Source organism: Photinus pyralis, unplaced genomic scaffold, assembly GCF_008802855.1.
Source record: "Photinus pyralis isolate 1611_PpyrPB1 unplaced genomic scaffold, Ppyr1.3 Ppyr1.4_LG8, whole genome shotgun sequence".
Lineage (NCBI taxonomy): Eukaryota > Metazoa > Arthropoda > Insecta > Coleoptera > Lampyridae > Photinus > Photinus pyralis.
The window spans coordinates 13,325,368-13,352,553 of record NW_022170819.1 but is presented as its reverse complement, the minus strand read 5'-3'; the positions used below and the strand labels follow the sequence as shown (position 1 = coordinate 13,352,553).

At 37.1% G+C, this 27,186-nt stretch overlaps 1 protein-coding gene across 2 annotated transcripts; it reads left to right on the top strand.

Moving 5' to 3' along the window:
* Positions 1 to 8,928: 8,928 nt before the first annotated feature.
* On the top strand, positions 8,929 to 11,907 carry LOC116179351. Of its 2 annotated transcripts, none has more exons than XM_031499133.1 (3): positions 8,929 to 9,463; positions 11,699 to 11,749; positions 11,796 to 11,899. In XM_031499133.1, the coding sequence occupies exons 1-3, from the start codon at positions 9,124 to 9,126 to the stop codon at positions 11,852 to 11,854; spliced, it is 450 nt and encodes a 149-aa protein (XP_031354993.1). In that variant the 5' UTR covers positions 8,929 to 9,123; the 3' UTR covers positions 11,855 to 11,899. The 2 variants fall into 2 exon arrangements, with proteins under 2 accessions (XP_031354993.1, XP_031354994.1); XM_031499134.1 differs by having other exon boundaries at positions 9,179 to 9,463; positions 11,810 to 11,907.
* The last annotated feature ends 15,279 nt before the right edge of the window (positions 11,908 to 27,186 follow it).

The following is a 27,186-nucleotide window of genomic DNA, read 5'->3' as shown; positions in this document are numbered from 1 at the left end:
AAAACTCCACGACCTCTCTTCGTGTAGGTTATTTGATATGTTTGATGCCCTTCAGTTGTTCAATATTGGTCACTTTGGTTTTTAGCGCATTTTTACGCTATTATATTCGTTATGGCTGGCTGGCTGTCCGACGGAGATTTACAATTTCTAGAGACTTCAAATTGTCATTAAAAGCTTTCTGATGTAGTGTAGATGTGCAGGCTCTAGTCTATTTTGAGTTAGATTATACTTGTGAGATCGATAATCTAAGAAAATAATTGCGATATGGCGGAGGTACTATAATTTTACCGATAGATAGCGCTACCAGTATAACAACTTAATTACGTTCTATTATTTATTATTATATATATATTATATTCGTTATGGCTGGCTGGCTGTCCGGCTGAGATCTCAGCAATTACAATTGCTAGAGACTTTAAATTTTCACTAATAGACGTTTACTTCAACACGTCAATGAAACCACTTTTCAAAGTACACACAGTCTAAACTTGAACGTATTAGAAAAAAAAACGTCGTAGAGAGGGTTACATTTTGCTTTTTCCGTATCGACCCCCTTATATACCCTAGAGGAAAAGATATCTCGCATCTTCCATGCGCCGTGGTTTTCGCATCGACCACCTTTTTCGTATGAACCGCCGATTAGCGTCGACCGCTTTGCATATCCGAGAGGGGTAGCGGAAGGAGCACCTCTCGCATCTTCCACGGGCTGCCTTTTTCCCAGAGGCACCTCTAAAAAGCATTATGCGTGTCACTCTGTAATAAGGGCACAAGTCTGTTGAGGGCCCAGAATAAAAGACAGAGAGATATCGACCGCCTTAAACACCCGAGAGGGGAAGGGCGCCTCTCGCATCTTACATGGGCCGCTTTTTTGGTATCAACCGCCTTTGTCGTATTGAATGCCTTTATGGTATGAACCGCCGATTAGTATCGACCGCGTTTTACATCCGAGAACAATTCCACGAAATTCATCAGACTGTTTTATGTTACAGCGATTCAGTCTTACACGATTGAAACAACTTTAAGTGCAATCAAGTTATAGTACACACTTTGTTAGTATTTCAAGTTCTCGTAAGTTCTTAATAAAACGAGTTAAAATGTACCTATGCCATGTTTCCAAGTGGTAAATATTTTTTATGAAATGTTGCTCATTTGTAAATAATTTACACATGAGTTATGGAAAACATCTGGAGCACTAGGACTACTTACTGCTATTATGATGCATGGTTTTCCATCAACATTTTCTAATATTTTTAGCGTTTATATCTGCAAAATATCGTCGAAAAATGTTAACATAACCTCTTAAGAAATTGAAGTAAGCACTCAAGCATATACGCACTCTCTTATCAACATAAAAGTAATGATATGAAGTATAACATAACTTTCGTGATTCTTCCGCAAATTTTTTGTGTTGAAAACGCTTAATTAAGGTGGCTATCCTCTAACAGTGTTCATTAATTGCATGCTCGTAGCTCGGGGTCCATGTAACCGCGCATTCTTCTAAACAATTTTCCTCGCGAATAAACTGACAAGTTTTCTGACGCAAGTTGCTGTCTGACAGCACCTTAGACAAGGAACAGCACTGTCAAAGAGCACTGTCCACGATATAATCAAAACAATGATCAAAACATTAACAATCCATTGAGCAACCATTTACACCAAAAATGAAAACAAATGATAATGATATCTCTCATACACGTGACTACGCATCGAGGTTAAATCATGTCAATTTCAAAAACAAAAATCGAGAATCACAGAAATATGTATAAAATGTTGTATACAGAACATAAAGAAATGTAGAGATTACTACCTGCATTAAATAACACAAAAAAAACAACAAAGTTAAACAACACGACGCGACGCTCTTTCGACGAAAGCTCTACCCAACGTGGATGTAACGCAAGCAACGTGGGTGCTCTCGAAACGGTGCAGGCAGCTCCACCTCCTAAAAAGTCGCCCAGTTGCCAGTTCTCAAAAAATGTGTGCATCATCGTAGGTTACATATTGTTATGTGCAATGGCAAACGGGCGCCAAACCACAGCTATAGCTCAAGTAAACTCAGGTACTAACTAAATCTTTTATATACGAAATGATTTTCCAGGGCACATCCAGCGTACGCCACACGGCCACGGTCATCCCGGTACCCATTCCCGGCGACAAGCCATCCCGGTGAAAATTTACTTCCCGGTTTCGGTTATAGCGGCGATCTAAACCCGGCAATGGGCATTGGGCAATCCCGGCTTCGATCGTCCGGGCAATGTGAGCTTTGCAATCGGGGGGATGGAAAACATTTAAGACGCGGTATAAACATAAGAAGTAAATTCATGTTTATTATATTGAAACAATTCACCGGAATTAAGTTTTCTTATTTGTTATTGTATCGAGTTAGTCCAGTAAGAATAGATCAAAAAATGGCAAATAGGGGAACTAAATCATGTATTACCAATTTCTTCGGAAATGTGTAGCAGAAGGTTCTCTGATCAATATATAATAAAGTCCCCCCGACTACCCGGTGTGCTAGAGGGGCGAGGGGGGAGACCGTGGTTTTGATGGTCACATTTTATAGTTATAGTTTTTGGCTTCAGATTTAACGCTGTATCACAAATTGTGGTGCGAGATGCCATACGCAAACTAAAATACAGCAACTGCCGTGACATTTATGGTTTAAATGCTAACTTCGTGAAGCGCAATGCCAGTTTACTCATCGAACCCCTGACGGCCATCTTCAATCGAATAATTAATACTACGAGGTTGTAGTGAACAGAATTAGTCGCTCAATATTTTTGTTACGAGACTCGTTAATATACCGTTTCCATCGCCACTGTAAAGACTGCATACTACGCCCTTATCCAAAGTACTTTGCACTACGCAATCTTGGCTTGGAGCCAGTGTACTTCGTGGAATAAGGTCTTCAAGATGCAGAGGAAAGCAATACGTGTACTAGGTGAGCTAACTATGCCTTCGTTCAACACCACGTGCTTACCTTTCCTGCGCTATACATTTTAGAAGCTGTTTGGTATGCAAAAAACAACTTTCATTATTCGAGCAGCACTCAGATTAGGTATGATTCTTATGATACGCGGAACAAGGAAAACCTTCAAATCCGATATTGCCGACTTTCACTCTCTCAAAAGGGAGCCATCTATATAAGGCGCAAGCACTTTTCAACTGCCTTCCAATGGATGTCAAAGCCTTACCGCTTTCTAAATTTAAATCTGCAGTGAAACATTTCCTTCTGTAGAACACGATAAAGGCATCCAATTTTAGACATGTGTAGTGTAGTGTAGGTAAGCACATGAAAAAGGGGACTAATACTATAAATGCAGACGTCTATATGGCAACCAGAGACTTGTCATAACATAGTATAACAAGTTTCTGATGGCAACACTTTACAAAACCTTTTCACAACCATTGACCATAAATGGCCTTTTCTGGTCCATCGGAAAATGTTTCTGGTGCACGACACAGTGCATAAGGCCCTCAAAATCAAGTCAATTCTGCAAGAATGCTACTTCATAGAGATCGATTATGTCATCTAGATTTGGCGCCTTCCGACTCTTATCTGTTTCGATTGTTAAAGAAATGCTTTAGGGGCCACCTTTTGACTCGTAAGTATGATGATTGCTTAAAAGCTGATGTTGATGACTTTTTGCAGACAAGGAAGAAATGTGGTTTTCCATCGAATTGTTAGGGAAGACTGCATTGAAAAATTAAATAATCAAAGCAGTCGCGTATATGTCTTTTGTTTCATGTGGAGGTAGATTTCTTCATTGTGGAAAAAAAGACGATTATTTAAACAAAATCGAAACATCATTAATTCTGATACAAGTCAAAACCAATTTCAAATTCCGAATAACATGTGCCCAATCTCAAATTATTAACACATTTAACGCCAAAAATAATTGAAATTCAACATACATCAGGATGACCCATCGATATTTTAGGCACTGATACCAAATAAAACGTCCGCATGAGTTACTTTGTCCTGTAATTGGCCGATAAGCCTGTAGGGCAATAAATAAATAAATAAATAAATAAATAAATAAATAAATAAATAAATAAATAAATATAAAATAAATAAATAAATAAATAAATAAATAAATAAATATATAAATGAGTTTTACACAATATACCGGGTGGAACCTTTCAAAATTATAGGTAAATAAAAAATTAGATTGTTACACAATAAACTACTTACACGGGATTGTACGAAGCATCTGGATAGGACACATAGGAAATTATTTTGTAAATTACAGTTGTAACTGGGAATTATCCTTGACAGTTACAAAGGTAAATTAGTTTAATTCCCAGTTACAACTGTAAATTAGTGTAATTTCCAATTGCAACTGTAAATTATAAACTAATTCCCAGTTACAACTGTAATTTACAAAATAATTTCCTATGTGTCCTATATCCAGAGCTTCGTAAGATTGAACTCCGTTGGAAAATTCAAAACATAATTCCGTGTAAAGTTACGAAGTTGAATGGACTATCTAATTATAACTACATGACGTAATACTGTCGGCGTCGTAAAACCAGGCTCAAATAATACGAAAACATTAGTGTTCATTATCAACATTGTTATTATCAAAAGAAGTTTTCCGAAGAGACTATGATTTCAATCCAAGGTACCTACTCATTTGGGGGATGGTTCGGTAGATAACGGGTGATCAAAAATAAGTTGCTGTCGAGTCGCCTTTGGAAGTTCAAGTTAAATATGATTTCCTATGTAAACTAAAATTCCAAAAGTGACTCGACAGCAACTCATTCTTGATCGCATAGTACTGAGGTTGAAAAACATTGAAGCGACATTGTTATTCCTCCAATTGTGTCAGAAGGGTTGGAATTGTTTAGAATTTAGAATTCAGACGTTATTTTAGAGCCGGCGAAGCTAAGTCATACTATGATGCATATGATTTTCCTTGTATTAACCCAGCTTAAGAAGGCCAAGATATTTGACTATATACATTCAATTTTCTTATAGGTGAGAAATTCGAGTTAGAAAAACAGGTATTATAGGTAGGGAGACCGGGGCTAGTTGTCACAATTTTGGATTCAGTCGTTATATATGTTATGAAGTTCTCCATTTTCTGGTTCTGCTAAGATTTGAAGTTTTCAATAGTAAAAGAACCACGATTCTGTTTTTATATTTTCTAAAAAGCGATCGATTTCGGGTTATGAGTTATAGCCCTCATCAGGTTATGCTAAAATTACAAGTATAGATGAAGCTGATAGAGAATTATAAATTATTACCGTCAATGATATGAAATGCAACCCCTACCTGGGGCAAATTGTCACAGGATCACAAAAATAAAGAAAATAAGAAATCAAAGGGCTGTATTCAGAAAAAGAAGTTGCAGTTACGAAGAAGTATAGGTACCACATATCGTCTTCTGAGTCACAATTGTGACATACATAAAACGGATTTCTATCAGTAATACAGTTTTCATGTGCTCATGCAAGTTGTACCTACATCTAATACAGCGTTCAACTGAAGATGTGTAGAGTTTTCCGCAATTAAGACATATACAGCCTTCCTCGTCTGATGAAATTTCTTTTTTCTTAGCCTTTGGGTAGAAGACCGATTTTTTTAGCGTTTTTAGATTATTTTACTAGTATGACAACTTGCCCCGTTTGATTGTGACAATCTGCCCCACTCGACTGGTCGAAAGTTAATGTTAAATAAAAAAACATTTAAATAATAAATATATCAAAATATACCTAGGTACATATGTAGGTAGGTTAAAATATATTTGGCTTGCCTTGGTTTCACATACACACCCATCAGCACGAGCTGATTAGTGATTACCGATTAAAAATTGTACTCGAGAGACGGCAAAATACATTTACGATCATAAAAGAAATAAACCGATACAACGAAATATCGAAGGATCCTCAGTATTACAATCACTTTTAACGACAATTTATTTTAATCTTACAAAATACATTTGCATCAAATTCATGTCTTGGGCTTTGAGATAATGCTCTTGGTTTTTTTCCCAACGATCTTGGTGCATAAATAACGATTTTGACATGTTTTGATCAAAATCCATGTGGTCCATAAAAATAGATCAAATTCATGTTTAGATCATTGAGATAATGCTCTTGATCTTTTTCCCAACGATCTTGGTGCATAAATAACGATTTTGACATGTTTTGATCAAAATCCACGTTTTCGCCAAAAATTCATCAAATTCATGTCTTGGGCATTGAGATAATGCGCTTAGTCTTTTTCCCAACGCTCTTGGTGCATAAATAACGATTTTGACATGTTTTGATCAAAATCCACGTGGTCGCCAAAAATGCATCAAATTCATGTCTTGGGCATTGAGATAATGCGCGTAGTCTTTTTCCCAACGATCTTGGTGCATAATTAACGATTTTGACATATTTTGATCAAAATCCATGTGGCCTCAGAAAAATAATTTAACATTTTTGAATCACACACATGCGGTTATCAAACGTGCACGTTATCAACTCTTTCAGCATCAAGATAATGCGTTTGAAAGCTTTTACAACTCTAAATTCATGTGTAAAGAATAATTTTGGGTACATTTTGCTCTAAAACTTTTGACCGAGACCACAGAGAAGAGTTATATTGAATTGTTACACATCTAAGAGTCATAGGGAATAATCTAGCGAAAGTCCGAACTCGATACATGACCTAGGGAATGAAATATGTTAATTTTTATTATATTGAGTTCGCAGTTTTTCCTGTTCCCGATTCACTCGAAGTCGTATAACTTTTGTTCCTGTTGAACCAGCTTCCTGAAAATCAATAGCGTCCGTTCTTAATGTCCAACGTACCCGTATACCAAATTTCAACACAATCGGCCACTTTTAAAAAGAGTTAGAGCGCACACGGACGGACGGACGGACGGACGGACGGACGGACGACAATACAAAACTATAAAGGATCTGAGGATCCTTAATAATTACCGGCCGATGTCAGAATTATTTTGTGTGGTATTGGAGATACGCAAGTCCTTTCGACTGTAGGTGGTGGAGCGTGTTGCTGTCGCAAATAAGGGAGAAATCGGCATTGTGATAACTTGCCCCTGTGACAACTAGCCCCGGTCTCCCTTACCTAATCAGTACCTAAATATTGCAACTACTAAGTAGGTACCACTATACAATTATTTTTATGAAAGGGGCGTCCAAAAAAGTTTATTCTTTAAATAGGTATTATGTTTTTGGAAGTTCGGAAGTATTGTTTATATTTTTTTAATGTTTAGGGCCATGGGGTTACCTACGGGCATAAGATCCTACAAGAAAATTAATTCAAGAAATTTGTCAAATTCATTATTGAGGTTGGTATACCTAGATAAGTAAGTAGGTAAATTACAGAAAGTGTCATTTCATAAATTTTTTAACCTAAAGGCTTTCGCTTCGTAATAATAAAAAAATAACGTTATATAGGTATCTGATAAAAAAAAATCCAGTGTTGATGTAGGTATACCTAGGTATAGGTATAAGTACCTACCTATAATTCTAATGCAATTGTACAATGCAGACGACTAAATATATAAAAAGATTCTCAAACATAACAAATTTTCTTCGATTCCATAGATACTTACCTATATAAGGACTAAGGAGTAGGTATATACAGGGTGAAACACCTAAGACCCCTCGAATCATATAATTCCATTACCAGCTTAAACTATGACGAATTGTGTACAATTACTGTGGCCACAGATTATTTTGTATAGTTAATCTGTGCTCTGGCTCTGTTTCTAAAACATATACCTAAGTATAGTTCTGATTACCAGGTGCGTGCTGTATTTCAAAGGCGTATTACACTTATGCCTACTTCTTTGTATGGTTTCCATTGCAAAAGCTGTACAGTAGCTCAGAAAATTAAAAATTCTAATGGGAAAAACTCACCGTCGACTATTCTGCTTAAATTCTCCGCTGACTGAGACACAAAATGAGCACATTTCATGATGTAAGCTTTGTTTTATTAAGTTGTCCACCCTAAATTAAAATTCTATATCTTTTTAATATTGACGTACGTATAACCAGCCCCCCCCCCGCCCCCCAATGTTCTAAGGGGGGCACAACATGCGGAAGGTTCAGCACAATTGAGCACAGATAAAAAACTATAGGTACGTACCTAATTTGCGGTACCTACGACAGGTGTTTGTCACAAACTTGAGAAACGAACCGACGGGGGTGCACTTTTGGGCTGTCTAAAAAAATTAACCCTGATGGGTATAGTTTCTTTTAATATTAAGGTAAGAAACCAAAGCTCTCTTTTCATTCACGACTCAATGAGACAACTTAAAAATTTAGTCTGTAGCAAATATTTCGTTTCTTTTGGTAACATTTTAAGAATCCAATGCCCATTTGTAAAGCAGAAGTTATAAATTTGAAAACTGCGAGTGAAATTATTAATAATTATCTATTTTTTTTAGTGGCGTCAGCATGCATGTCATTTAATTTCTCCCTAATCGACTGGGTTTATTAGTGATATCGAGATGGTGCGAGAAGAGCTATAATTGGGGCGTGAGAAAAGAATTTTTGTTATGTAAAATAGGCGTTAAGATATTACTTGGGTAATTTTTTGAATGAGTGTGTTGGAGTGAAAAAATCGAAAATAAAAAAAATGAAAAATTTCCAAGCCGTCTACGTGAAAGTTCGATTGAAACATTTGCCGATCAGTTACGCATGGGCATGGCCATTGAACATTTACCTGTGCGAAAGAGAGAAGGAGATAAACGGAAGCGCGCGCGTTGAAGAAGGACGCGGATGTTGTAAGGATGCACCTATTCTTTCTCGACCATTAAATAAAGATAAACGAATGTGTAACGTGGGTGCACTAATGAGACAGAGAAACGAGACACGCGATTTTCATTCTTAACACCTTTTAATCTACGGCTTTAACTCACGCTTTGTCTCACCTGCAAGAATTTCTAAGATGCGGTTCGACTTTATAAAGAAGCCGAAATATTTCGTTAAAAAACGGAAAATTAATTGCCGATGTACGATAAAAATTAATTTTATGCGCGAGCTTTTCCCTTTCTCGCATTTCGGAGAGACGACCGCGCGCGCTCGTTATTAATTAATAATTGAGGCATCGAAAATTGCTAATCGACGCATTTAAAAACTTAATCAAGCGAAGACCGTATGACCCCCTTTAATACGGACCATTTTCAAAAGGCCACTTGGATGACTTCTGTTACATGGGTACGTTGTAAAATAATCTCTATGTTAGAGCTCCCTAAGAAGGGGGCACCAGGTAGGTTGGACTTAGGATTCACTAAGGGGAGCGAGGGGGGCCGTGGAAGCCAAGAGCAGGGCACTACTGCCGAGATCCATTGGGCTACCATCACTAGTTTGGTACAGAAGCAAAACTTAAGTACTACTACATCTCCTCGAGGTACGCACTTTTCCAAAGAAGTCTTTCGATCGATCACCACGAAGCTCTCTCGTCCCGGCGACGTCATCTGTTCAGCTGCCGCACAAGGTTAGTTCCCAATTTTATTTCTGTGCTATAATTTATTGCGATTTTCACTCGATGTGCGAAACGCAGGAAAAAGTCTGCGTGATTCGATCAATTACGGTGTGGCCAAGAGCGCGCTACCGTGCTACGCCTACTTCGGCTACCGCGTTTAGACGGTCGCGCGCGTTTTGGAAAAGGGGGGAGAATTTTCGTTCTTACGTAATTTTTGGGTACCCGTACACTTTTGTTTTCGACGCGGTAACTTGATTCGTGTCACGCTCATTCCATATTTCATATTTATGTGCTTTTTCAAGTGTTATCAGCTGCTTGTCGAATCCGGTAACTTGAGTAAAGACGTGAGGAAATTATTGAATGCGTCTTTGAAGAAGACGACAACGCGTAGGTGGGTAGCGAAATTGGTGTAATGCTAATAGTGGTGTTGGTAATTAGACGAAAGTGGTTTTGAATGATTTTAACGAGTAGCAACCACACCCAGAGCGGTTTGATTTGCTTCCGACGACGCTCTAAATTGCTACCGGTTTTTAAAGCACCCTGCAGTGCAGCTACTGGATATAAAACGTATAGAGGGGATAATGTGATGAATTTTATTGGACAGACGATTTATTCTAGCGCCACAGCCCACCGGTGCCTTTTTTAATTCTTGACGCGCTAATGAGTGCGCGATTTTTCTCACGAATCTGTGCCGTTAACAATTAACGGAGAGCGCTCGACCGTTATTTCCCTGACGATTTTTTCGATTAATTCTTGTAATAATAGCGATCGGCGATGGCATTTACGGCGCACCAGACAATGGTGAATACGAAATGGGCCCAACAATGAGGGGCGTTACGCCGTTTATATTAGCATAACTATATGTTATTGTATACATCAGTGACATTCAGCGAGGAGTGCCTTTGCATTACATCGCGACGAAAGACGTTCCCAGATTCTTAAACTTCATAAATATCACTTTTTTCGTTCGATGTGGGATCGAAAATTGAGGCTTCCGATTATATTTAAATTCGTTTCGCAACCTCCCCCCGAGGGATGCGCCGCGGAATCTCATTGTGATGAAAATGAGCAATAAGTATGGTGTACGGATGTTTGCGTGCAAATATAGCGGGCCCGTACGATATGGGAAGGGAAAAGGACCTTTCACTGTCAGTCTAAAGCTGCCGTGCTGCTGATCATCATCAATTTTGTAACACATCTTCGCGGTGTGCTTCCGAAAAAATTTCGACGAGTAAGTCGCCTTTTATTTTCATAATCAACGCCGCACTTCCGAATTTCGCGCGGATTTGCGGTTTTTTTTTGCATTTGCATCACAATTTGGGTTAAGACAAATTTGGTTATTAACGCGTTTAGAAAGTGTCGAGTTATTCGTCATCTCAGACCGAGTTGCAAATGTGGCGAAATTATCGTTCCATTGTACTTTGATCTTTATAGTAGGTATAGCTACCGCATCCAGAAACTTTGCGGAAATTTCGAAGTTTCATTTTTCAGAATCTCGGAGATTTCCTCAAACGTGCGCACCTCACTACCTTGTTTCCGGCCGATAGTGAATCAATGTTAGTATATCATAATCGTCAAAATCCCAATTGTCCTGATGCATCAGGTATTTGCCGTCGATGAGTAGGTATGTAGGTAAATATTATCTGCAGATAAGCGACGCTATTTCCGAAATGAGTGTACCTTTATGCTCAATCATTCTACTGAAGGTTTTCACTTTTTTGGAATTTTGAACTCGACAGCATCTTTTGGATTAAATTGTTTAACCGAAGTATCCCCTTTTTTACACGAACTATAGGTATATAAGATTTGGTAGGAGAACAAGATGTAAAATTCCTGTGCATTCCTCATTTTTAATTACCTATGGATGCATCAACCTTGAAAATTTCGAAATTTGCAATGCACTTATAGTAAAGCCGCGGCTGAGCGCAATTTTTGTACAGTAAATCGTCCCATTTCCGATTTGCAAAGTCGCACCCTTTTGCTGCTGCTGCTGGTGCAGATCCGTCGGAACAAAAAGTCGTTAACCCTTAAAAAACTAACCATGCGGGATGGACAAATTTATCGGCATTATAATTGCGCGCTCCAAACGGCTTTAAAACTAATAACAAATTGAAAAGTCAAGGACTGTCGAGCGAAAAATCGGCGATCATCGACTAAATCGAGAAATTTGAAACAAAAGGAATCGCGTTTCTTGCGCGATGACGTTCCTCCGTGCACCTCGACTAATGAATAATTTCTCAATTGCAGGAAGTAAAGAGCGAGGAAAATCCGCCGGTTATCATCAGCAGATCATAGACGGTGAGTACCCCGCATCGCGGATTAAGTGCAAACCTATTCCTAAAAGCGCGCTCATTTCAGATTAAAATCCGATCGCGCCGCGTCAAAATTCCAATTTACCAATAGTTCCACAATTTACTCATCGAGTCAGCTGAGTAAGAGCAGTGGCGGAGATAAGAATCCGGCAACATGTTCGCGATTATGCAGATCGACAACGACGTTAGTGGCCGCGAGTTTCGCAGGAAAATGCGCGCTAAATGTGAATTTATATGCAAATATTGCCAGCGCAGGTTTACGAAGCCGTACAATCTGATGATCCACGAGAGGACCCACAAAAGTCCCGAGCTCACCTTCAGCTGCGAAGTCTGCGGCAAAAGTTTCAAACGACAAGATAATCTTAAGCAACACAGGTGCGTATACGCTCATTTCACTTAGTATAAGTAACCTCGTGCGCGCTTTGTTCGTCAGGGGAGAGTTTTTTTTAATTAACGTGGGAACATACGAAATTTTGTAAAAAAAAACCAATTCGTGTAGGTTGCACTTGTTTCTAAGACCTTGGCACGACCCCACCTTGAGTTTTGTTCAACTTTTTTATTGTAATTTTTGTATGTGTCAATGGCTCGCGCGCGTTACCCCATCTCAAAAATTAAGTGCAGATCGGTCATACGCCGTTTGAAATGTCACCCAGACGCGGATTATGATGTATTCTTATCATTTAACCTTTTTCGCCACGAAGGCTATCGTGTTGTACCTGTTTAGGCACCGCCCACAGCTTGGTTTATGGAAAATACTGGTAAGCAAACAAGACAATAAAGCGATATTTTCCCAAAATAAGCTTTTGTTTGATCTACTGTGGGTGGAGCCATCTAACGTCGTTTTGCACAAATTTAGCCTTTAAATAAAAGTGATTTGTTGAGGTTTTTATTAATAAACGTGACGCTGCTACGGCGCGTTTAAAAAGACGGTATAGAAGGGCAACAGACCATCTCAAATTGAGTTTATTGCAAATAATAAATCCTGTTTAAGAACCAACCACACATAATTTCGCTCATCTATTCATGTAGGATAATTTGTATCACAACTTTTGTAATTTATTATCCTATTATCATTTTATATTTTTGTTGTAAATATGTCTCTAATGTGTACTTGGTATTTTAGATGTAGTCAGTGCATTTGGCGGTGAAGGGGTCCCGGGCGATTGGGCCACTCCGGTCCTGTCTTCTTTATTATGCAATGTAAGATACTTAACACTTACTTAACAAATAATAACACACTACGGGCACTAAGCTTCTCTGGGTGCTAACGCTTTTCATTTTCAATTGTTCCCCACCTCCTCTCTAGGGGGAATGCTTATGTTTTTGTTTTTTTACAGAACTATTCACTACCCATCTTCGACGACGACAACATGCAACTGCTTCACAAGATATTAGCTTCCACTTCATAACAGTTATAATTATTTATATTAAAACCCATAGTTATTGCATAAATGTAATTGTATATAGTCTCTTATGCCGCGAAAACGTCGAAGATTTAACATTTAGTTGGCTTATAATCTTACTTGTAAGTGTTAAAATCTATTCCGCTTCTTCCAGCATTGACCATCTAGTCTGTAAGTACGTTCGAGTGCAATAAAAAAGCTCGACTAAACATTCTAAATGTAAATAAATCGACGCTTTAATTAACTTGTGATAAATAAAATCGATTATTTGATCACGTAGTTAAGGAGAAGAACTCTGTAATTTTTTGTTAAGCAAAAAACTATGGTAGTCTAAGTTAGCTTAAGTTCCTTGCAATATTTTTTTAATATAATTATAATATATATTTATTACCTCTTGTATTAGAGCTTTTTAAATTGTAAATTTGCTTTATAGATGTGACTGATGATGAAAAATACATGGAATAGATTATTACTTATATTTATATACGGAAATTCGAGGCGAACACATTTGCCCGGAGGCAATTTTTGTAAAACATCCTTCTGCACGCAAAAGCTCTCAGTAGCTACAAGAGGCTTTCACCGCTAATTTCAGTTATTACCGATTTTTTTGTTTTTTGATCGTGTGTAACAGAAATTGCTTTGATCACACGGTATAATTTTGCTACTTATGTTGTTTAGAGCTGCATCATTACGAGCTAGTTTACGTGTAACGCAATTACGACGGCAAAAAAAAGAATGTGACTAATTTTAATGACCACATAAATTTTTACGCACGTGTAGTTAGATTTAATTTCGAAACCGGCCAAAGGTTTATTATCTTAATTTAAAAGTTAAATATGGAAGTGGAGATTCATTCAAACCCGTATATATAAACAATAAATTTATTGACGGTATAAATACTGGCGTTGGCTTTATTAGTGAGCAATAAATCATTATACAAGTAGGCGTTTTTTTCATTGGCTGCCTTCAAATAAAACGGAAAATTTCCGTACGCAACGAAAGTATTCATTTACTTAAATCGGATGAATGAAGAACTGACGAGTTGCGGTTGCCTCGAGCTTGTGAACGAGGCGCCTTTTTGATTCTCACACCCGCACGCTTTCTCTCGTTCCTTTAGATATTTAAATTGTGGAATTATATGCCAGTGACGTACTTATAACCGTCAGTTTAAATAGTAGTACGCTTTTTTCGAGAGGGGGACCGGAGCAAGAAGCCGCGATCGTGATACCCCTAAAGTAATTTCCGCATTTTTAACTAATTTCATGATTGTCTGCATGTTTCGAAGTGCGCCCGAAACGCCGTAAGGGCCCTCGAATGACTCCGGGACATGTTCTAGTTCCCAAGATGGCTCGCTCACGAATCGACCTTTCGATTTTTCTCCACGGGATTTGTCAGGGTGAACAATAAATCTTTTACTGTTACTCTTTGAAAATTGCGTGACGATACCGCATAAAAAAGCAAAATATCGTTGTCGTTCAATTTAGGGAAGTTACAAACCATTTGATCCCATTTTTAGGCAACACACACTGCAAACACGATTAGAAATGATGGCAAACGAAACCACCCACAGTTCACATTATACTGACTACAGTTTGTCTACCCGTACGTCCGGTTGTCCCTGTCAGTGTCACTTATAATACCACATCTTTATTTTAAAAGGTATCAACACATATTCCACATACTTCCGAGATTTGACAAAAAATTAAAACAATAATATAAATTTTACACATTTGAGGAATGTTTTGTACTTATCTCTTTGAATGTGCATTCACTGATCATTTCTGACACTAACGACGGACCGGCACCGAACGTCAATGCTTCGTTAGTGCTTAGAGCCTCTTAGTGCTTCATATCTTGCATCAGCTCGACCAGCCGTTTTCGGAAAACGACACTGCCTAGGACAGTGCTGGCTTGCTACCCTCGTTGGAAGCACTAACGGCGACGCCGATTGTTAGTGCTTCATACCTTGGATCAGCGAATCGGAGGGAAGCAGTTGTTACACTGAGCCCTAAAAGTAAGCTCTGAAAAAATGCTGACGTAGCCAATTCTGCAGCAAATTCTTCACTTCGCCATTACAAGTAAATCGCTTGCTTCCTAAGAACTTGTGAGTGCCCCAAAAACGCAAAGTCCATATAGCCGTGAGACAGTACCTATAGTACTTTAAATTAAAACCCAATTTATTGGTTGTTAAATGGACTGTACCTCTGTGCGAGCATTATCGTATAGTATACCGGAATACCGCCCTTTCAAAGATACGCAATGAGTACAGGCCCCGAATTAAAAGGGGCCCCGGCAAAAATGTACAAAAAAATAAAAATATAATTCGTTTATACAAAATTCTGAAAAAAATTGAAAATTTCCCGAATTCCTTCAATGGTATGCTTCTATTAATTATTTACATATTTTCCGTTACTACAGAAGAGATAAAACGTAAAAAAAGGGTAATGCAAATGCTGGCTATAGTTTTATTTACGAAGGGTCATGCACCTGCTTTTTTACAGTTTACAATTACAGTCTGAAGAAAATTCGGAATCATTGTTCACGGAGGGTACCTAAATATAGGTAAAAAATCTGAAGCAATATCTGCAATATACAAAAATTAACAATCCGCGGAAGTAATTCTTTAATTTGAATAATTTAAATCTGACTTTAATCTAATACAAAATTTGATATGATCAAAAGTAGCCAACTCAAATAGATTTAAAAGCAACTCCACTCTTTTCCCATTTGTGAAAAATAACATTCCGAAGACTTTTACATAAAGTCAATGATATACGGGAACATCTCCAATACAGAAGGTAGCTGGAGGTCCTAGATACGGTAACCTTAGACTGAAGTTGTGTTTCGAGATGAATGCCGCTAAGTAATTTTAACACTCCAGCATTTACCTATCTCTGCACGGACGAAAAAGTTAAATACATGTAAAAAAGGCAGATTCATACACAAAGAGTTGAAGTCGCTAATCAAACTAACCAAACGAGTTTAAATATCGAAGTAACTGGCCAATATTAAACAAATCAAAATAAGGATAACATTTAAAGTGAAACAATTAAACATCAAACAAATTCAAGGGTTACCTACCCCTAATTACAAATAGCTGAAGTCAATACAAGTCACAATAAAACGAAGAGTTACAATTAAAATTATGTACATTATTACCTTTTGTTATAACGCAAATATTACACAAAGCTTGACAATTAAAGTCCGAACGAAATCAACTGGACCCTGACTGAACGCAGAAAGCAGTGACGGTTGCACAATGGACCTGTGAACCAATGAATTACTAAATGCAAAATCAGCAAAGCTAAATCAAGACACTGTTTTCTACATACACAGATTAACATCGTTTAAAAATTGCTAATATAAGGAAAGGGCCTCCAAATATTTTTGAAGTCGGGCCTCTAAAATGAAGTTACGCCACTGGTCTGTTCTTATAGCGAGCTTAATCTTTTTAAGAAGGCTGAATTAGATAATCACGTTTTTTTTTTCGAGAAAATCGACATAAATTGTACCTACTATTAAAAAGTATAAGATAGGGGTTGCAACCACTCCCTTTACCTAAGGATTAGAAAATAGTCCATCCATCCATAATCATATAAACACCTAATTTTTAATATGAAAAATTTTAATTACCCGTAGCGCGTTCGAAAATAGGTGAGCATTTTCTGGGGAAGAAGTTTTCACCTGTTTTGCCTTTGCGTGTTTTTAATATTCGTTAATAACCACCATCGTTAATAAAGGTAATGAATTCATTCATAAACTTTACAAGGGTTTTTTGATAATTATGTTATGGGTCATCGGAAAGAACCAGAAGACAAAATGGTACAGACCCTATACGTTACCATATGTTGACGAAAAACCAGTATAAACCACTTTTGTCTTTTGTCTCTCAAGAATACATAACTTCAAAAAATCTTATTGCTTTAGGAAATACGTGTAATAAAAAGATCGTTTGTTTTTATAAAAATACAGGGCTTTGTATTGTGATACGTGGCGATATGAACCACTTAAAAAGTTCACACGAAGGAGCAGATCCCAGAATGTTTCTTCATTCTTTAGATGCATCTGAAAGGGGAGTAAAGACAGTATGAATTTTTTCGCCAGATTCAGTTGTTTTGGTCAAAGGTGCAAATGTTTAACTCAAAAAATTCATTGTACGGAAATGTGCGAATGTGAGGTTGATCTCGGATTTTGTTCAAACATTGAAATAGATGAAAAAACTACTGATTCTGACGATGCACTGGATAGCGATAAGGGTAGTTTTCTCTCTTCCACCATTTCTTAGAGGTACGCCCAAAGAGATTCAAGCGAATAAATAGATTTTGAAAAATATTTATAGCAATGTTTCATCCGAGGTTTTATCGCAACATTTCTTTTTCGATAGGGGTTGTGTAGGGTAGTTTTCTCCCTTCCGGCACCCCTTACAGGTTTACTCCATAGAGATTCAAGCAAATACATACATTTTGGGAAATATTTTTAGCTATTTTTTATCGTAATACGTATTTTTGTAAAGGGGTTGTTTTTTCCTTTCGGACAGCCCTGAGAGGTACGCCCCGATATTCGTAATCTACACATTTTTCCGAAAATTTTGATGTATAGCATGATATTGCTTCACAAAGTTGCACACGGAATAGGTACAAATTGAAGACTGACTATAATTCGATTGAAATCTCAGCAACGGTTGTTATTACATATTATTAATAGTACACCTTTATATTTTTGTACATTTTTTGGTAAATTAGTTGTTGGACACGCACTCAAGCATACCTGCTTATCTACTGTGACAAAAAATTTCCACCCCAAAACTTTTAATATTGAGAAAATTAGGTTAAAATTTCTGTTTTCCTACATTTAAGCCACATCACAACTCCTCAGAGGCCGACGCCAGTCTAGTGGGCAGGAATGATCCATCCTTGAGCTCTCACTACCTGAGTACTCGTGCCGATAAAAGTTTCCTGTATCACCTTTAACGAGTCATGGTCGAGTTCGATATCTCGAAACTTTACTTCTTTACCAGAAAATATGGAATCGAAAGTTAACGAAATGTTAGAATAATCCGATCAAAATAGATCTAAAAGCAGTGATCAAATAACAAAAAACTCAGACAAAGCTGAATTTTGGTAGAGACCTTTGCAACACCAGTAGAAAGAAAGTGCCAAAAGTCCTGTAGCGAACCTTCCAGAAATTTCCATAGATATCGAGGCGCCATCAAAGATTAGTCAACGGCGATCAAGTAGAAAGGGGATGTGACGCATATTATTCGTGACCGCTCGATATTCGACTTTTTATAATAAAATAATAATATAAATTTATTAAGGGATAGGAGAAGCCATAGGGCCATTAGTATCCCCCCTCTACAAACTTGGTCGCATCAGATATAACAAAACAAGTTAACAATATTATGAAATACAAAGTAAATATAACAAAAAAAAAAGTAAAAAGTAAGTAAAACAGTATAACAAGAAAAACGAAAAACATAATAGCTCTCTACGTATAAATTTACACATTAAACATCAAAAAAACATGTTCAGAGTTCTGCAACAAACAAAAACACTTGCGATCGAAACCATTACAGGACCTGGTGTGTCTAACATCTTCTGGCAGCTTGTTCCACAATTTGGCCGCTTGTATATAAAAGGACGATGCTCCAATGCTTGTCTGAGCCTTAGGAATATAAATATTTGAAGTCCTAGTACCGTAACAATGGAAACTACTGAGTGCCCGGAAGTTTGTGTAGAGATAAAGCGGTATTCGATTAAGAATGATTTTATGCAAAACTCTTAGCATGTGGTATATTCGATTAGTTCTCATATTTAGCATATTATGATGTTTAAGTATAGGTTGTATATGATCACTACGTTTAAGATTACACGCAAAACGTAAACAGTGATTTTGAATTTGTTGTATTTTATAAGACAATTGTTTTTTGAGTCCCTGATAACACACATCACCATATGTTAAATGAGGTAGTATTAATTGTTTTACCAGCTTTAGTTTAATGTGTGTACACAAAAGATTTTTAGCCTTATATAAGGTTCTCAGTTTATATAGTGATTTTGAGCAGATAAGTTTAATGTGAGGTTCCCAGGTTAAAGTTCGATCCAGAGTTAAACCAAGGACTCGCGCAGAGGTTGCAAATTCTACACAGACACCATTTATTTTCACAGCTTGTGTTTGTGTTATTTGTTCTTGAAAAAATCTGTGTATGCCTTTTTTGGTACCGACTGGGATGATTATAGTTTTAGCAGGGTTCAGTTTAAGATTATTTAGTGTTGCCCACTCATAAATAACCATTAAGTCACAGTTTAGTTGATTAATATGTTCATTGAGACCCTTTAATGGTACATTTTTCAAAACTTGTATATCGTCTGCATACTGATGTATGTCACGGTATTTAATGTATCGGAAGATCAGAAACATATATATTGAATAGCAAGGGACCTAAAATGCTACCCTGCGGGACACCACATTTAATGCTTAGGGAGTCAGAAATCAAAATATTACCATCAGTCACTATTTTCGTTCGTTGGTTTCTATCAGAAAGGTAGTCTTTAAACCAGTTTGAAGCCCGCCTAGATGTTAGTTTTGTAATTAAAGTAGAGTGATTAACAGTGTCGAAGGCTTTAGAGAAATCTAACAAACACAACAATGTAACTTCACCACGATCGATGTTGCGCTTCAGCGTACTTATGGTATGAAGCAGCGCCGTAGTTGTACTATGGTCTTTTCTGAAACCAGATTGTTTCTCGTAATACAGATCCCTCTTCTAGGTGCGCATCGACTTGCTTATGGACTATTCTTTCTAGAATCTTCAACATGGCCGGAAGTATGCTAATAGGCCTGTACTGTTCAATGCTTACAGCGTGTGTCACCTTGGGATCGGGCTGATAATTGAAGTTTTCCACACTGAGGGCACGTACCGCTATACAACGAGAAGTTAATCACATCAGTGAGAAGCATTTATGCAAAACGGAATACTAGTTTATTTCGTCTCGATATGTTGTCTTGCCTTTTGATGACTTCCTCAATGACTGAACTGCATCCAAACTGCCAACTAGTGACACATAAGATCAAATTTTTCATACTTATAGCAATGCGATTTTCAGCAACATTAACTTTACTATATAAGCAAATCGGATTTCGCTACGGTTCAGTTCATATTTCGATGCGTTCTTGTTATGATATAAATTGTCAGTGATAAATTGTAATTACTCCATTTTAAGACTGTTGTAAATTTATTGTTAATTACCTAATTGTTATAAATTAACGGCGTAATTAAATTTACGTTATAGTCTCCAGAGGTCCCATGTGTGATAAAACAGTCAAATTTTTTGAATTTTTTATCAAACATACAGTTCAGACAAAAATTGTAGAACATAAAGTTATCTACAAAAATCGTCCTTATAGGGTTTTTCCTAAGAATCACCATTCCTAATGTATTGCCGTTCTAAAAGTTGAAGGGTCTCTCTCTCAAATGGTTGAAAGATCTTCTAGGCGAAACACATCTACCGGCACCTAGAAAGGGAAAATGCAAGATTTCTGAGAATTTCATCAAGAATTTGATTCTTCTTGCATTAGATACCGTATAGATTTTGAGTGTATTCCAGGCGGCCTTTAAATGTTTATGTGTTCCCCCTCCCCATAAATCAGCAAGAAGGTAAACATCGATAAATATAGCATGCTACTACCGTATGACGGGACTATTTACTAAGCTACTTCGGTTTAAAGAATTGATACTTGTTTCGTACATGTTTGTTTTGTTGCAAAAAATTCGGTTCTAAAAAGAGGGCAAAAGCGTTTTTCATTTCAATTTAGTATTAAGTGCCGCAAATCTTCTAGCTGAGTTACAAGTATAACGTCTAAGATTTAAAACTTTTCCATTGTACACTTAAGAGGTAGATTTAAATTATTTATGTAAAAGAGCAAATAAATTTGACTGAGCAATTGGAACAAGATATTTTTAATAAAGTGAGCTAGCCGTGGATAGATTATGGGCTAAAAATTTGACTTTATCGTAAACAGTCTGAATTTTAAACGTTCAGGAACTTGCCTACTCTGAAATGTAACCCCTGTTACAGTTATTACAGCGGAAAAACCAAATACATGCTTTTCTGGAGCACCTCGTGTTTTTCATCCTGTTCGAAAAATTCAAGCCAAACGAGATACCGCACGCAAAAATCTTCTGGAGCTTCAGTTTTAAACAGCACGCCCTATAAAGATTCACTAGAATAGGAGAAAGATAGGTATAAAGTTAAAGTGCGTATACTGTTGAAACAAGAGAAGGGTGGATACGATGGTGCAGTCGCTCACGATTAATGTGCAGGGCCGGATTTACGTACAAGTACAACAAGCATGTGCTTGTGGGCCTCCAACCCAAGGGGTGCCAGTTATAAAATGCTAAAATAGTTTAGCATATTAGTCCAGTAAATGCGTGTTTAAAACAACCGTTTTCGGAACAAAATTGCGGAAGTTTTTTTTATCAACGGTTTTATATGTTATCGAATGTGCTGCATCCGAATTTATTGTTTGCTGCCTTGTAGGAAGTCGGCTTCATACCAAAATACGCAAAAAATGGAATTTTTCAGTACTTTTTTCGGTTTTTTGCTTATATCTCAAAAACATACGTTTTTTGAAGATTGGCGCCTTATACAAAATTAAAGTAAATAAAATTTTCTACAAAATACATTATTTAGCTTTTATTTTGCGATAAGCGGTACCCGCGCCAGAGTTCGCTACAAAACCACGATTTTTTGAATGCTTACAAAAGCGCCCAGTACCTAACACCTCTTTCAATTCGAGGAATAAACAAGTAATCAACAAAAAACTTAATTTTTGCACAAAACTGTGCCAGCAGTGTGAAGGGTCGTGCTCCAACATCGACGGCTATGACATCAGGTCACTCAAAGGAATGATGATCCTGTGCACAATCATTTCGTTTCACTGAGCTCTAGGGCGAAGACCGCTTAACACAAAATCAAAGTGCACTAGTGCATTTTTTAGGAAATTTTGTTTGCTTTTATTTTGTGTAGAACGTGCATATTCAAAAAACGTGTAGTTTTTAACATATAAGTAAACAACTAAAAAAAGTGCTGAAAAATTCCGATTTTTTGCGTTTTTGGCTATGAAGCCGATCTCTCCTATAAGGCAGCAAACCATAAATTTAGATTCAGCACCCTCGAAAACATATAAAACCGTTGAGAAAAAAACTTCCGCAATTTTGTTTTGGAAAAATCACCATTTGACTGGGCTATATGTGTAGTATGATCATTTTTGTATTCTTGAATAATAACGTTTACTGTAAAGCTTTTGTAAACTTCCGTGTAGAGAAAGGGGCCCCATCCCTAGGTCGTGCTTGCGGCCCTTGCAAGCTGTAAATCCGGCTCCGGCACTGTTAATATGTTGGTGTGTAGGATAGTGATAACATCTTTACTTGTGCTTTATGTACTCCGGGAACTTTAACTTAGGGGTTGTAGACAATTTTTTTAATCTGATTTATATACAGTGATATTCGAGTAGAAGGGAATTCCTATATCTACTTTCAAATGATAAAAAGTCTTCTGAAGGACGCCTAATTTTATGCAACCAAAATAACTTCTTGAAACAAATAAAGATCTGACTGTCATATTCATTATTAATTTGAATATTGTTGCTTTGGCTTCACAGAAAATAAATCTCAAGCTCCTTTAACTGTTATCGGCACTATACCAATTGGAAATATCAACTTTTTCTTTAGTTGAATACATCGCACACGAACGAAAGTTAGACTACGGAAGTCAAAGCGATAATATGTATATTAATTAATATATTCTTCATCTGTTGTAGGTAATTATTTTGGTTGCATAAAGTTAGGCGTCCTTCAGAAGACTTTTTATCATTGAAAAGTAGACATAGGAAATCCTTATGTCTACTTCTACATGTATATCACTGTATATAGAAATGCGTACGTATACACTGTATCCAAGATAAGGATGTCTATCATGGGAATCTTAGAAACCATAAAAGATACGAAGATGGTCAAATTCTAGGTCAAATTAATGAAAATATGTTCAACTCACGAGCATATTATTATGATGGACGCTTATATTATTAAAAAAGTTAATATTTGCGACACGAGCGTGCTTGCGAGCGAGTGGAGTAAGTGATCCGAGAGAAGGACAATTATTTTGGGCCTCCTTTCTCTAATAAAAAAAATTACTCATAAAAGATCAAATTGTGAGCATAAAATTATATTAAAAGAACATTTGGAAAGTTTAATGTTGACAATAAAGGGTCATTTAAATTACTCGTCCACACGGCAAGCACAACATTCAAATTGGTAACTCAAATTAGCACGAAAAGAGCATAAAATTACGGGAGCTTCAATATTAATTCCTGCCTATAGTCGCCACTACACTTCACGGATTTTACTGTTACTTTTTAAAGGGAAAAAGTAAGCTAAAAATTGAAAGTAGAAAATTTCTTTATAAGAATGATTATTCCGTGCCTACGATACAATCACCAACGTATGAAACTCGAGCCCAAAATTGGTCATATCAATTTTCCAATAAATTAGGATGAATACGCGCGTTATTAAGATCTACTCTTTAATTACGAATAGCGCACATAAAATGGAAATCGTTAAATTCCGTAGAAAACTAAAATTTATAATAAGTTCAAGTCAAACTACTTTCTCAATAAATTTTCACACACTTAAGTTCAAAAGGTGATCGGAAATATGGGTTACGAATACAAGTGTATATACCAGATACCTATACAGAATAATCGCCGGCCATTATTTATTTATGCAACTTGAGGATCATTAATAAACAGATTTATATCATTTTCTAGCAGATTTTTCTAACTACCGTACAAGCCCGCTCATAATTAATCACGACTAAATGTTTTATAGTAAAGAGAGACAGTGGCGTAGTTCGTAAAGGTTGAGCAGTGCACCTTAACCTACACACATGTTACACCCCGATGACTAACAGAACAATTACCTTGACATGCACCTCTTTGTTTTCACATTTCCCTTAGATTTATTTATCTAATCGCGAAGTCTATAAAGCGGCTGCACCCAGTCGCAATTTCACCCACATTTTGTGTAAACGAGGCGCTACCTGAATTTTAGATAATTGAATTATTGCACACCCAGTCGGTGAGTGATTTACAATTTTGCTGCTTTCATTTTGCGTTATTTTCACGCGGTTTCGAAACTGCATGCGGCAGCAGGGGAACACAATGCGGTTTTATTGGGGAGAAATTGACACAAGAAAAAGCTACCGGGGAAGATATGCGTTTCCATTGTACTGCACGCATACTTTTGTTGGTAACTAGTTCATTGACGTTCGAAAATTTACGGACGTTAAAATGTTTGGCCGAAAAGTGATTAATGAGCTTTAAGTGGGCAATAATGCTATTCTTAAGTTTAAAAGGCAATTATGTAACGAACGCAATTAGTTAAGTATCGTAGCTAATTTGGCTTTGTTTTAAATTTTCAGACCTTCCGATTATGAACATGTTAATGACATTATGGGCCGCGTGATTCATTATCTCGAAATGTACCGGATGGCTCAGCAACGATCTGGCGCTCTTTTACATACGTCACAAATCGATTTAGTGCAATTTTAAGATTCTTGTAAAGAGCGACTGAGCAGAAATGACTAATCGAAAAATCGATGAGGAAGTTATGAGGCAATTATTTTATCTCCGACCTCCCAAAAATATAAGAGATACAGAATTAGAATATACATTTGAAGGCCTCTTGTGTTTGACACTTCTTAGTTTACTGTCACTTTCCCTCCACCTCAGTCCCTAAAAAGGAAGACAGGAGGTAGTAGGAGTACAAAATTATCATTAATTAGTATATAACTTACGGAAGTAAACATTTTGCAAAATTGTGCAGACGTGACTAATGTGTGAAAGGAGTGCCCCTTAGTTTAAAGTACCTTGTCACATCAGTTTTTACTTTCATTGTTGTTGATTTTACCCTAATTACACATTTACGAAGGTACTGTCTCTACACGACTTGACTCTATGAAAACCATAGGCTCTAAAGGACATTCTCTAGAAGGATGTGATTCTTAATTTGTGTAAAATTAAGGGTTGATTCTGTATATGAACATTTTGGATAACAGAGATTTCATTAACATTAGTAGCTTCAACATTTTTTTTTACAATGTCGTATTTATTATTTGCAAGCGATCCAACCAGAAAAGCAAGTTTCAAAATGGATTCTCAAGTAAACAGGGGAAACGACAAATGTTTCATTGAAATTGTGGTAACAGTGTATGCCGTGTTGACAGGTAGACAATTATGCACATGTATTTTTGTTGTAGCTTAAGATTACTCTGTGGCTATGACGGGAGCGGTCTATGTTATGTCGGTTCGGCACAGGCGAATAAGATGATTCGCGTAGCACCAGGTTCTGCGAGGTCCGTCAAGTTAGCACGCTCATTAAAAGCACTAACGACGGTATATGATCCCATAGTTAGTGCTTCGTTAGTGCCTCTTAGTGCTTTATAATTTGCATCAGCACGACCGACCGTTTCCGAGAAATCGACCCCTCTCCTTGTGTAGTACTGGCTTCTTACTCTCGTTGAAAGCACTAACGACCGGATCCGTACTAATCGTTAGTGCTTCGTTAGTGCCTCTGAGTGCTGACAGTGCTGCACTCGTTGAAAGCACTAACTAATTTCGGCGTTCCCGGTCGTTAGTGCTTTGTGTTTGAAACATTTTCGCAACGCTGATTAAAAAACAATCATACACTTCCGACACCGTTAATTGTGAAAATGGAACATCTTTTGTTTCATCATGGCACACTTGGGTTCGGAAAAGAACGTTTTTTTTTACAAATTGGTGTTTCAACTTGGTTTTTCTTTGAAATTTTCTTATGCAACGTGTGGTTTTGTTTATATCAGTAGAAAATTTGTAGTTTTGGCTACTCAGAGGTATAATTTGTTTAGGGGGGTGCTATTCGAAATTTTTAAAAAATTTAAAAAAAATTATGTGATTGTGGAAGGGGTCTTAACCTGCGCTGCACTCCAAAAATTAGCAGGCTGCGCGATTTTGTTTCTCTCAAAAAAAATTTCGAAAAACTGTCAAATTATGACGAAAAAAGCGAAATCGTTAAAGTTAGGGGTAGGTATAACATGTTACATAAAAAAATAAGTACTTTTCGAGTACTCTCCAAATTAGTAATAAAATATGGGGTGTTCTATTAAAAAAATGCCAGTTTGATACACCACTGGAACACAGCACGCCCTTGGGGATCAAAAATACTTTAGAAACATGCCGGAGGTAATTGTGTACAATTTTTTCGGTATTTTTTATGGAAAACGAGGGATCTTAGGCGCTACACCCTGTATATTCCACCACAAAATCATGATCTTAAAATTGATGTTGGAGCCAGCCGTTGGTCAATTGATCTTTTTGTAGAAAGAAAAAAATTTTGTGGCTCGCACAGATACTACCCGCACGATGCAATGGTTTAGCCATATTGGAAAAACGTCAAAAATTAACAGTTTTTGTTTCTTTGGCATACATGCGTATGCACGATTTTGCCCCGAAATATACAATACACCTTTTGAAGCATCAGGAACCCGAATCAAACAAAATCTCTATCATGTCGGTCTGTCTGTACTCTCATTTCCGGCTAAACGGCTGAACCGATTGGAACCAAATTTGTTAGACATATTCTTAGACACAAAAAAGAGCTAAAAGCTTTTGGGCAGAACGCGAACGCACAGGTGTACGAGCGGTATATGTGCTATGTGCTTTGTTGAGAGCATGTTCAAAATTTTAATATTGATGTTGTCCAAAAGCGAAGCACGCTAGCTAATTTAACGGTAATTCCTGAAAAGTTTTTCAAGAGGAACCCTCGAATTTTCCTGCACTGCGATTGCGAAGAAAATCCGATCCCCTTTTTTGAGGAATTCAAAACTTTTTATAGCAACTAAAAGCTTTTGAAATTATGGATCTGACTTGAAGATGTCATTTGCGTTAATAGAGTTAAAGACAGAATTTTAGTAACCCTTTTTAA

Excerpts from the sequence above, each read along its gene's own strand:
- LOC116179351 (XM_031499133.1), top strand. The coding sequence starts at position 9,124 with ATGACCCCCTTTAATACGGACCATTTTCAAAAGGCCACTTGGATGACT. Across the intron at positions 9,464-11,698 it reads CTGTTCAGCTGCCGCACAAG|GAAGTAAAGAGCGAGGAAAA; the intron begins GTTAGTTCCCAA and ends TCTCAATTGCAG. Across the intron at positions 11,750-11,795 it reads TCATCAGCAGATCATAGACG|CGCGCTCATTTCAGATTAAA; the intron begins GTGAGTACCCCG and ends TATTCCTAAAAG.